At 30.5% G+C, this 14,000-nt stretch overlaps 1 protein-coding gene across 2 annotated transcripts in view; it reads right to left on the bottom strand.

The window, feature by feature from the left end:
* Nucleotides 1-3,158: 3,158 nt before the first annotated feature.
* The window catches only part of LOC113396591 (carbonic anhydrase-related protein 10), a 60,332-nt gene continuing 49,490 nt past the window's right edge, over nt 3,159-14,000 (bottom strand). Inside the window, exons 9-12 of one of the 2 annotated variants that reach the window (XM_026634584.2) lie at nt 13,506-13,643; nt 7,460-7,505; nt 6,583-6,668; nt 3,159-4,275 (exon numbers count right to left, since the gene is read on the bottom strand). In XM_026634584.2, coding sequence (XP_026490369.1) covers nt 6,583-6,668; nt 7,460-7,505; nt 13,506-13,643 — 270 coding nt within the window. In that variant the 3' untranslated portion in view covers nt 3,159-4,275. The remainder of the gene's footprint in view (nt 4,276-6,582; nt 6,669-7,459; nt 7,506-13,505; nt 13,644-14,000) is intronic. The other variant, XM_026634585.2, reaches the window with a different exon arrangement.

Genomic DNA, 14,000 nt, shown 5'->3' with positions numbered 1-14,000 from the left:
AATACGTATGTTTAATAATAACATTTATTTTTTATCATAGTAACAAATATCTTGCCCTAAGAAGGATTTATTGAGTTTGCGAAGTTGAAAACTTGGTGCTATAAACTTTGTTTTAAATTACTTACAGTGATTTATATTATTACATAATTTAAATAAATTATTACTAAGTAGTTTCACTTTTTTTAAATATTCCATAGTGAGTTAATATTAAATTCTTTTTTTGTAGGATGATTACCGTTTTAATATCTGTAGCGTAACCCCGTAATATGTCATAAGTCATAACAATTGTATGATAATGATCATACGCGATCAACATTAGTTAATTCTCTTATTTATAAAAAAAAAATACTTTAATTAACGGTTATTCTATCGAGAAGAAGAAGAAACGACATCTAAATCACACACAGAAGGATATCTGTTGACTTATGTACAGTTAAATTGTAAAATAATTTAACTTAAAGGTATTTTTAAATAGAGTTATGAATTTGCTAATTTTATAATGTAGATATCAGCTAGAGTTGACAAAGTACCGCAGAAACAGTAGCGTTTCATAAATCTAAGTATGAACAAGATAATGACTGCATGGCAGTGCACTACATAGTCAGCTAAGTCAAATTTATGTGCATATTTTAATACTCAAACTGCAAGGTAAACTTCTGTGCATCACAACATGATGTAGGGGCGATTATTAATATAAACTGCTTTTGATAATAAGCACGCTCGTATCGACTTTATGTTAATCTACGTATATAGGACTACTCTAACAGATATTGAGTATTTATTTGTTACGAGTATCTGCGCACTTTAACCTTTAAAATATGAAATGGAATGATTCGAAATTATTTATTAATATAAATTGATGCTAATCATATTATTTGCTTCAATGATTATGAAAAAAAAAATTATGCCGCCCGTGTCAAAATTGGTCTTAATATCATCATCTTAAGAAATGTCGTTTTAATATCATTAATATTGAAAATAGATTTTCGTTTAGATGCTTTTTGTAGGGTTGCCTTATTTATATAGAATATATATGAAGGTAACATATGTGGCAGTGGCAGTTCTTAAATTTAAACGATACGAAGAAAAAAGGTATGGCGCCTGCGCGAGGATGACTTGCAAAAGTACGAACACGACACTCTGCAGGAATGCATAATCATAACTTAAAAAATATATATATATATAGAAAGAGCTTTGCTTATTTTTTTAATATTTAATGGAAACAAGTAAAATAGCTTAGACTTTATTTTGTTATAAAGTACATATACATCGGCTAGTAATGATCACAGAGTATGACTAATACATAAAAAAAGACAAACTTGACATAACCAACAACGCATGTCAAATGGAGCAAAAGGCTCGAAATTAAAATATAACAACAAATTTAATTATAGTTTCTTCATAATTTTTGATATGAGTCTCCGTACAGATGAAATATTGTGTTTTCAGTTTCGACATGAGCAGTTATTCATATTTTGAAAAGCAATTCAATATCTACAATTATTATGTATATTATATATATATTTATATACTATCATACATATACTTTGATAAGGTAATTTTTTTTCTTTTTTCCTTTTTAAATTGTATTATGTAAATTGTCCTAAATTCTTAAATGTTTAGTTTTCTTATATATATTTGATCCTTATTTAAATTAAAATCATTCCCGAAAACTCCGCAAAAAATTCAAGGATAGCTCTTGATACTATTTTCCTATAGTTTTAAGCATTAAAGCAGCTAGCCTTAACGTTCTTATCGAGCAGTACATTCGGCTGATACATACTCCTTAAAGCCATGAAATATATATCGATAAATTCCTACAAACATCATTGATTTAATAGTATCTACGGCGCACAGCGACGCGTAGTTCCGAAGGAAACCGACGGTGTGGAACATGGCCAAACATCCGGCTTTGTCTCTGTGCATATGCTATTAAATTATGACATTATACGAGGCACTAGCTGTCACCGTCCCGATTATCTCTATTTAAATGTAATGTCGGGTATTTTTTTTATTAATTATTAAATAAATACTCTATGGACTATTTTTATATCATATGTATATATCGTTTCACTCTTATAAGTGGGTCGGTACTCGTAACATATTTTTATCACAAAACAGCAATACACAATATTGTGGTTTAGCGTTTAAAATATGTTATAAATGTAAATTTATGTAAGTTTTAGTGTGTGAGTTTCTTGCCGGTTCTTCTGGGTAGAATCTGCATTCCGAGCCGGTGATAGCTGTACGTTTAAAAATAATTCTATATTTTTTGTAATAGTCTAAGGGGTTGAGTGAGCCATATTATATAAAAATATAAGCAGGCGTAAATAAGTAGCATACATTAAAAAACATTTTGTTTTAATTTACAATGTGAAATTATGTATTATATTTTATATAATATATTTTCCAGTATGCAATGTTCGCGCAGCACAATCGAATAAAGAATGTTTCAACCCAAAAAAAACATCATTTGAATGTAGAAAATGTACGTAATAAACTTTAATTTAATAATAAATTTCGAAGTTAAATCAAAATTTTGTTCACGCGAAGGGCGAGTGTGTTTTGAATTTCACCTTGAATAATGCGTTACTTAACATTTATTATATTTTATTTTAAAAAAGTAAACAAAAAACTAATGCCTGATTAAGAGGAAAAACTTATTGATATTATCTCTCGGTGTTATGTAGGCACGTTACATGTTTAAATATATACATTTTGTAGTTATTTGTTTGGTTAAAATTAAAAGGATGACTGATAGAAAAACAATCAAATAAGTATCACGATGATAATTATGAACGAAAGCTACCATGATTGAAATGTAAATAATTTGAATTATATTACACGTACATTAACATATTTCATATCTCGATTTGAGTCACACAATACTAATGTGTGTATGTAGTACAGAAAGTTGAATAAATCAGTATAGACGAGAAAATATTACGATCTTTATGATGTACGTTAAAAAAAAACTGTTATTTCTATTCTAAATTTAAATTTTGAATTTTATATTTGAATTTGAACTTCGAGCGAAGTCCCCCGAAGACACGGACTTGGTACTACTGGTTTATTTGTGGGTACGTCGGGTATGGGCGCCGACGTAAATCCGTTTTTCCAGCGAAAAAAGCGCTATATTTTTATAAAATAAAACAAAATTTAATATCTCATGATAAATATTTTATTTTCATAACTCATTACGCAATGACAACACAGCTTCTATACTACAACATGAAATTCCATAAGTACATTACTGGTAACATTCACTACATATAATAATACTATACGTATTTAAACGCATACAAGAAGCTTATTTAACGATAATATTAAAAAATAAAATTTTACAAAAACCATCTTTCTCAACCGGAGTTTTGTTATAAAGAGTATATTATTTTATTTACTTTCTAATATAAGATATCAATTTATTCATAAGCTTTACTTTGTATACATCACGCTTATTTATAATTGCTTAAACAATTGACAATATATTGTAAATGTTGAAAAACTACACTATATAATAATTTTACGTATACTATCCATTTAAACTAATTTTCCTTTGAGATTTTTGGGTCAACGTCTATTCTACATGTATTTTGATACTTGAAATAAACTCTTAAGCGATTCATTTAAGGGCTAAATTTATTTGCGTTAAATACATTCCAATTTGTGGACGAATTACGATATTTTTTTAACTATATATTACATGTATATACATTCTCATTATATATAACATTTACAAGTAATTTTAGCGAAGATTTTATTAGATTATTAATAAGCTTTTTTTAATATGACAACATTTGTCTATTGTAATTGTTTTTTTTTTCATAAATAATATGTCAATTTGTTTATAATATTAGTGGAGATATTGTCTATACAATTGACGTTTTACAACTACTCAAAAGCGTTTACTACTGCGTATTAATACAGTCGAAACATTTAAAAAATTTATTAGACTCTACAAAATAATGTTCTTGTAACATTTTAAATCATTAAATAGATATCATAAGTTAGATAAAAATAAATTTAAATTTAGAACACATATCATTTTATAAATGTAACAATCGTTTAGAAATAATATAATTCTCTTAAAGGTTTTTTTTTTGTATATAAATTTAAAATTAATGGAATGAATACATTTTTAAAGGATTTTTGGATCATTGGTCTTGGATATTATTCTGATTTAAGAGACCAAGTGGTTTAGTTAGTTCAATGAGAGCATCGCCAAGTCTTCCGCACTTCTATACCGCATACTGTGTTCTCTTGGCCACTGAGTTGCTGTGGATAGAATAAAAATAAATATTGGAGTAAAACAGTGAAAATAAATAAAAATATTCGAAGCGCAAAATAACATATCTTATGTCCAACCTAACATAATATGATGAGCTATTTGCTGGCCAAAATGGCAACTAATTACTGCTTACAGTTACACAATTAATATTTATTGAAAAGTACTAAAATCTATTTCAAATAACCACGTATTTTAATATGTTAACGATTTCACATTTTACAAAACATGGTATTTCAAATTTATAGTTTCGAAATAAATATTCGACAAACTTCGCTTGAGTTTTGTGATTGCAATTTTTAACATAAAATATTATGATAATTATTTAAAAATGAAGCAGTTCTGCCGTTTAAACATCTTCAAAATTTTCACCTTATTTTAACTTACTTGTACAGCAATGACTATATAAATTATCTAATATTTGAAAATGTTTAAATATCACAGTTAATAAGGAAATGTGTATCATAATTTTATCTTCGAAATATTGTATTGTAAATATTTTCACATCATAATAATTGACAATTGCCTTAATTTATAATACAAGTAAAAAGGTCACAAGATTTATATAACACAATAACAAACACAAATAGACATACATGATAACAATCATACAGACACTTATATGATAAAATCTGTTCTATTCTGTTATTATCTACTTTATCTATATATATATAATATAGGGCAGGTGGTCAATGGTGAATATATATTTTGTATACACATTTGTTTGTCCAAAATTTACAAAAAATCTTTTAACTTAATCTTAACCCTAGAATGTTTTTAACATACCATAGGTGCCAAGGTGGTACCGCCTGCTATACAAAGACCTGTGTCACTGATTAATTACGGATGGTCAAGACAAAGCTTCGAGTTTCGAAATTGTTGATAAACAACCAAATTTTAACATTTGTCTTTTTCAATTCAATATCCCAAGGGTTTTTGATTTTAGGTTAAAATTTGAATTATTAAATAATCCTACGAATTATAACCATATATTTGTCAATTATTATATTTGAGGTTAAATTTATTCAAATTTGGAATATATCAGTGTCGTTCCAAAGGCGGGTGTCAATAACTGCAGCACAGTGACGTTAATAATGGTAGTTATTATAGATATATATACATCAAAGCGAGCTTGCATACAGCTCTAACACAGGCGGATAAAAAAATTCAATGTTATCTTTGAAACAGCGTACATATTAATTGCATAATTCTGAAACGCGCGAAAATATTCCATCGTGATTAATAATATTTTGACAGCCGAAACTAATTTGTGAAAACATCAACGTTCACGGACGATATTAAATTTTTTAAACAATAATTTCACACGAAATTATAATACGTATAACAATGGTATTCGGATTAATTTATAATTTCAAAACATGCTTTAATTCTGAGTAATGATACAAGTGTTTTTAAAGTGTTAATTTCGTAATCCTGTTTCAGTATTTACGAAAACGGATCGCACATTACTGCTACAAAATTATATTTCATGGAATTAAATATCGCTATAACGATCGATTTCACAAATGCCATTACGTAATTTAATTTTAATTAATTTTTTTTACCGGTTGTACACGTATATAGTCTTTTCCAATCACAAGAGGACAGAAACCAAATAAACAACATTTGACATCGAACGGACGCGATATAATTGGTCGAGAGTGTGAATTAACTAAGATATTCCCGAGATGTTGAAATGTCGATGAAACTGTTATTGGAAATTTAAGGGGAATTTTTTTTCGGAAATAAAATTAAAGTGGATTTAAGTAGTTCAGTGGAATAGTGTTGTATTATAAATATATATATATCAACCAAGAACTATTTGTAGTGCACATTATAGGTGAGCTATGTGCGAATCGCGTGGCATACGTGAATCTGAGGTTTGTTCATCTTTATTCCTTCTTCGATTGGAATAGACTATAGATAATCATTCACATAAAAAAAGCATTCACATTAAATATGCTAACATTGAACTTGCAAATAACGGCAACGTTTATTTTCTAAAATATAATTGCTAAAAAGGTTCTACTACACATATGATATATTTGTGAACAGCGGTCTGTGTAAGTATATTACACAGACCGCTGTTCACAAATAACTGCAAAAGTGATCACGTACTTTGGGCACACCGTTAAGACATAAGCTTGTACTACCTTAGTGTAAAATCATGCAGAAATTTAGCTTGTATGTAAGTAAAGATTATGTATTGTTGCATTTTATCCAGTCCCAAGAGCTCACCGGCGCGAAATGTTTGGTAAAAAAAGGCGCGAAATAATTACGAACGAACTTAAAGATACCTATTTTTTGTGACACGCTCTCTTTGGTGCACCCTTTCGTTTGCATGCAAGGCTTTTTTTCGAACGTGCTTTGCGGGAATAACGTGCTGAAAGTGAAAGTTATTTAACACATGGTTATTATAGAATATAATTACTACTAGAAGATAAAACACTAAATATATATGAGTGGTGTAAATTGTGTGTTTGTACGTAATAGTTAAGAAACGAGCAGGGAGCTCCATCATGCAATATCAATGAAACTTGGAATTTACTTAAATTGACAGCCAAGTGTCTTATTATTCATTGCCAATGTCCGTCACAAATGTAAGACTTCTTCGCAGGCAGAGATTTTTATTGCTTATGAATACCGTATATCGATAAAATAATAATAAATTTAAATCGTTATGTCTGGTAATAAAATACGTAGGAACTCAAACTAAAGATAGATACACCAAAGGCACAGACAACATGTCTGTGGAGAAACCAAATATAACGATAAAAAAATACCCTTAAGGTCGTAGCTGACGATCGAACAGAGTACTTCACCACCAGGACCATAGGCTAGAACGAATTCAGGATATTCGCTGATTTAATCTCAAGATGTTACGATTCGTGTGTTTGTGTGTGTGTGTGGTATTATGTAATATTTACTTATACAGTAAGAAAAGTTATATTAACTCTTGCAAAAATCATTATCTGTGGATAAACTGTTGTTATATTTTTCATCTTAATATCGTGCACAAGTGAAACATTAAAATGCCATAAAAATCATTCCACATACTCGGATATTGTACATTTAACATTCCAGTTCGTTAAAAATAATAAAAAGTGATTAAAATTCATGCTAATAATGAACGTGCTTGGCGTACGTTAGAGAAATATAGTGTTTTTTAAATACCTGTGTAGTGCATGTTGCGATACATGTCGGGGCAATTGCTTGAAACCTGAAAAGAGTTAAAATGATGTTAAATTGTACGAAAAAAGTTGTATCTTAGTCCGTTTGTTCCAATGCCGGACAAACGTCCCCCGTCTTCCGTAAAAGGTCCCTCCATTATTACACATTGTTGCCTTACTAATATTTCCATTGTGGGTCACTGAATATATGTACAAGTTTCAAGATTTTAGAAAAACGATAGTTCAACACCCTTAGGCTTTTGTCGATAATATTAACATAAGCTAGAAAATGTAATTGATAAAAAAATATGAATACTATATATTTTTTTTTTATAATACAGGAAGTCAGACGGCAATTTAAACAGCTGATTGGCAGTGGTCACTGCTGTCCATAGACAGTGCGTTCCTTACATCACCAATTTCCACCAAACTTGTGCCTGTACTGTAAAACCGGAACACAATACCCTCAACATATTTCTGAATGAAACATATTTCTGAATGGATGGTACCTTATCAGACAGTCTTGCAAAAAGCCCTACCACCAAGTGCAAATAAACATTGCTATTATTCTTAAAAAAATATAATATGAAGCCGTCAAATATAATGAAAAACAATAATAAGAATATTATTATTATTAATTATATTTTATTAATTCAGTTGCAAATGCATAACCATCTTGTAAGTGTAGAAGAATTTATATAGCACTCGCTGTGTCTAGCGCAATGGTAGGTAGAAGCCGCAGAGCGCCGTGTTAAGTTAATTAATTGAGTCTCCCAAATTATATTTTGTGTCGTGACTAACAACGAAGGAACTAAGCCTGAGACGCCAGCAATTTACACAAGAGACAACATTAAAAGCAATTTGATACACTCTAAAGAAATTTGTTTATGTATTTTGTATTATTACAATTTTTTAATTTAGTTTATAATATCATTTTGTTTTAATTTATGTTGGAGTACTTACATAAGTATACGGCTGGTGTTCAATTTAAAAAAAATATATTGTTAAAATATCTATGTCATAGCCATACAATGAGATAATATTCTATATTTGAATAGAATATTTTTTTCATATATGCCTTCCCTACGACAATTTAAAGACAAAATTATTCTTTAAGTCCAGAATCCATGTCAAGCTCTCCGATTCATCAGCAAATTCTTAAGTCATGTCATAAGTCAACTCCTCGAAACCGATCTTGTTTACAGCAACCATTTCCAAGATATTCTACCCAATTGCTTGGGTCATATTATGTGCATCTGTTTTGGCATACACCAGGGTATGTGCCAAAACTGATAGATTCCTTCACAAACTTTCACGATCAGATAAAAAGATCGAAAAAAATAAAAAATCTATGTCATAGGTTGGCGGACGAGCATATGGGGCACCGCCCATTAAAAATGGCGCTGTAAGAAATATTAACCATTCCTTACGTCGCCAATGCGCCATCAACCTTGGGAACTAAGATGTCATGCCCCTTGTGCCTGTAGTTACACTGGGTCACTCACCTTTCTAACCGGAACACAACAATACTGAGCACTGTTATTTGGCGGTAGAATATCTGATGAGTAGGTGGTACCTACCCAGCGGGCTTACACAAAGCCCTATCACCAAGTAATTGACACTAAATATCAAACCGGTAAAAAGATTAAATTCAAAAACAAACTATAAAATAAATCCACGTGGAAATCGTAATAAAGGCAAAGGTGGAGAAAGAAGCTGAAAGATAATGAGATACTACAAGGCATTATGAATTAAAGTTAGTATTAAAGTAATTAGGACGAAGGCCTCTTATCCTGCAAACGCTAATTAGAAAATGGGAACAAAGAACTGCGGGAAAATCTTTAAGACACTGTGTCGTGAGATACATTATAAAGGGCAATACAATGAAAAATATAATTATTTGTCAAGAGAAGATATAATAGAACTACTTGTATAAATGAGCATCAACCGGTCACCGAACGCGGTCGATAAAAATCATTAAATAAATCATGTGTTTTTTGGAAGTGATAACTTATGGGAGGCTAAACCGTTTCGTTACGTAACGCGTTACGGCGCCAGTCTGTCTGGCTTCTAAAATATATTTTATAAGCAATAAAATATATTAATAAGTAATAACCTTTCCTTACTTTATTTTGGCGAAATCGATGTTACTATTTATTGTTTTTGGTATTTTTTTTTGATTTTGTAATCTGTTAATTCATAATTCTATTGTGTTTTGTTTTTTTTTTGTACAAATATATTTAACAAATATGTGCAATTTAAGTGTGTGTAAATAATAGATCTTTGTTGGCGGGCGTTAATAACTGCACCACAGTTTTATACTATTGCAGTTATTATCGTTCACATCTTGTTTTTGTTCAATATTACGCTTAAATAAATAAATTATTATTATTACCTTATCATATTAATATACATACAGTAATAACCTAAGCTTTTCTCAAGTTAGACAATTTCAATATTTCATAGTTTAACTTAGATTTGTTTAAGTTATCACTTCTGTTGGGCGCCTCGAGACGCCCACGTATTTTTGGTGAATAATTTATTAATGTTAATGTTGGCCAGTTACAGCGAGCCACGCAAATTATGTCGCATAAATATATGCTATATTATCTATTTTCCTTTATTCTGAGCGTTAAATGAGCTTACATTCCGACGTGACAGAAGAGAAAAGGCCCACGAAACATATGAAGACATGAGAGTTTACCATTTGCCAAAAAAAGGATACATTTTAACGGTCAAAGTCGGGGCTTTTTTTGTCATATTTGTGTACCCACAGAGTGCCATTTTTTAAATGGCTAGATATATAGCCGTAGATCCCGAGGTCCTGGGTTCAAACTTATCGGGTCGATACAAAGTTACTAGGTATTTCTGTACAAAAAAATCTCAGTAACTTTCCGGAAATAGACTGCGTTTGTACACACATTTGTGCACTATAATATTTAAGACGTTGTTGGCTAGTCTCACTTAAGAATGACCGCCGTGGCTAAAATCGGAAAGAACGACGTGACCCACCATGTCACTCGTGCTTTTGGTGTATCGTTAATTTGTTAATTTAGAGTGCATGTATGTTAAGTTGTAGGATTATGATTTCTTTTCTTTCATGTTATTCATGCAACACAATTATGCCCCTATTTATATGCTTGTGTGTATGTCAAGTACATAGTATCAGGCTGGATTTTGGGGATCGGAACGCCGCGATATGGGCATAGATGTAGGGGCTATATTACTTTGCTCGAGGAGTATATATTTCAGTAGAATGAGATAGTACGCCACGTCCATAGGGCATTACGATCACAACAGTTCTTGTGAGATGATTGACAAGACATTTGGTCAAATATATGTAAACTTAAAGAGATTCAAACCTGGGACATTTGAATCATTGAACATAAGCTGATTACTGAACAAACCAAATTATTTTATGTTATTACTAGCAAAACTCGACAGACGTTGTCCTGTATGTGTAACATGTATATAAAAATTGCCCTGATAATCGGGTTGAAAAACTGCAGCGCCATATAGTGTGTGGTGATTTATAACGAAGAGGACAACATAAGAACTACGTCCTTGAAGTAGTTCATGAATGTACCAACTATTATAAAAATAATCAAACGGTGTTTAGTGCTGAACAATGATAAACAAAACTCTTTTAATCTTAAGCAAATATATTGCAGCATATAATTTACATAAATAGATAAACAATATAATCCTCTAAACTTAAATAATATACGAGGAAATTAAATATCACCTTAGCTGATAGCTTTCCGTAACGTTCCACTTAATTTCTCAAAACCCCAACGTTATCTAGAACTGAATGAATGGGTGTTACTAAACACAAATAAACACAATGCGAGGTTCGGTTTGAACCTACTCGTTCAACTCGCTGATAACAGGTTAGAAGTTTTTATGGTCCATCAATCTTATAAACAAGGAAACGAACTAGTATTGTGTATTCGACTTAATAGCAATGGAATTTGAAATAAGATTTGGAATATAAATATGTTATGTTCAAACTCAAACTCAAATTCCTTTATTCAATATAGAAGCATTACACTTACTTATTTATAGTCAAATGAAACACTACAACCGGTTCGGGAAATAAAATGTTATGTAAATATAGTGATCCATACTTATATTATAAATGCGAAAGTAACTCTGTCTGTCTGTCTGTCTCGCTTTCACGCCAAAACTACTGCACCGATTTCAATGAAATTCGGTACACAAATAGTCTAGAGCCTGAGAATAGGCTACTTTTTATTTGGAAAAAAGGGCTGAAAAGGACCCTTATTTCACCCCCGTAGGGGTAGAATATGCAGAAACACTTAAATAAGTATCTATCTCCTTAGTGGGTATCATAATATGTGAGTTTATAAGTGTACATATAAGTTTCATGCTTCTAGTTCTAAAAATAATAATACTTTCAACAACTTATAACCTTTCATCCCCCTTTCTAACCCTTTACAGTACTTTTTTTCAAATAAAAAGTAGCCTATGTCCTTTCTCAGGTTCTAGACTATTTGTGTACCAAATTTCATTTAAAACGGTCCAGTAGTTTTGGCGTGAAAGCGAGACAGACAGACAAACAGACAGAGTTACTTTCGCATTTATAATATTAAAATAATAATAAATATGGATTAAATTCAATGATAATAAAACTTTTATCAATTAATTTTATAATTGAATTAAATATTCATTATTAATAATTATATAATATGTTAAAAAAACGTGGAATTTGTTTTCTTTGATTTCCAGGCGAGATTTATAATTGATTGTATTTAATTAACATTCCTATGTGTTTTAATTAGGGGTAAAGATTAACTTTTGAGTTTCTTGACCGTTCTTCTCGGTATTCTACACATTCCGAACTGGTTGTAACTTTCAATTTAAATTAATCTTGTAAAATTACGATTCAAACTTTCTTATAAAATCAAAATATACAAAACAATATAATTTATATTTTGGTTATAATTTAGATTAAATCAAGTTTTAAATATCGATCCATTATTGTCGTTATGATATATATTATATAAAAGAATATAAATAAAATTCGAGCTCATAAAAGGGATTAACCGGGTTATGTAATATGCACTTTGTGAAACAAAAAACTAATTTTCCAAATCTATTAAGAAATGGGGTATCAAACAACAAAAATCCACATTGTAACTTCATACATTTTTTGAAGTCGGTTAAAATTTATTTAATCTTACTTACGAGGACGATTGCGACTTAAAATAAACAAATTTACCTATAAAACAAAATGTATTGATTTAAAGAGCTAGAACAATGTTATGTATATCTAAGGTAATTTTTTATATACATTTATTTCATACAATTCGAATTAAAAGAACTTTTTTTATTATTGCAAAAATGTCATTTGAAAAATTTTGTTAGATAGGTACTTAATGACTTAATTGTTTGATGATTTTAGATAATTAAAATATGTAATAAAAATTCACAGGTACATTAAGATCCCAAATACAAATTATAGATAAAATATACAAAGCGAACTGGGTACAAATTATGTATATATCACGTATGTATGTACATACCACGCACTCATCAGACAGCAATACTTAGTATAGTTGTGGTCCAGCTTGATGATGGTTGAGCAAACCTGTATAGCGCTGTACACGCATTAGGGACGTACTATCTTAGTTCCCAAGACTGATGTTGCATTTTTGATGTGAGGATTGGTGAATATGTCTTAAAGCGCTGATATGTTGTGATCACTTACAATCAGGCCCGTTTGCCCGTCAACCTTCATAATCATAAAAAAAAACAAAGTACGGCACATACATACAGATGTGGGGATAGAAATATATATGAAAAAAAAAGCCGTGTAAAAGTTAATCTGTTAAGAAGGTATGCTATTAGTCGTGGTATGACAAAATATATATACTTTGTGTATTTCGTTTCGAAGATTGAGAGAGACCCATCTGTCTCTCTCCAAACATTGTCAAACACACTTTTTAATCAACGATAAGAGGATAAGCTATACTGAATTGCCATGTATGTATGTCGGTTAGGAGGAAGTAATCATAACAGCTACATACCGGCATTCCTTGCTTGTTGAAGTTGATGTTCGTGCGAACGGTGCGGTGGTGCAGCGGCTGGACTGGCCTCGCGTTGTTACCGAGCGGCGCTTTTGGAGTCAGCTGGGACCCTTGCATTAGTCGTCGTATTGCGTACATCTAAACAAATATACTCTCCATAATTTCCCTTGGTTTAGTTGTAATATCTTATATATTAATAGCGTAAGCCAATTTTTGTCCCAGTGATTATGGGATCTGCATATAAAAAAAAAAGGTTATGGTCTCATTTTGAAGAGCTCCAGCCGTAGATGTGCAGAAAAATAAAGAGGAATCTTAATTGAAATTTACTAAATTGTTACGATTTAACAAATAATTAATTTTAGAGAACAGAAAGAAGTTACTAGCCGGTTAGAGAGCGGCTGTATAAAAAGAATGAAAAACGTATACAAAATCAAATTAAATTGTAATCGACAAGCTCTAATTGAAGTGTATACTATTTGAAATGAAAAAGATCAT

This window comes from Vanessa tameamea, chromosome 22 (genome assembly GCF_037043105.1).
Source record: "Vanessa tameamea isolate UH-Manoa-2023 chromosome 22, ilVanTame1 primary haplotype, whole genome shotgun sequence".
Taxonomy (NCBI): domain Eukaryota; kingdom Metazoa; phylum Arthropoda; class Insecta; order Lepidoptera; family Nymphalidae; genus Vanessa; species Vanessa tameamea.
This window is presented reverse-complemented; position numbering and strand designations above follow the sequence as displayed.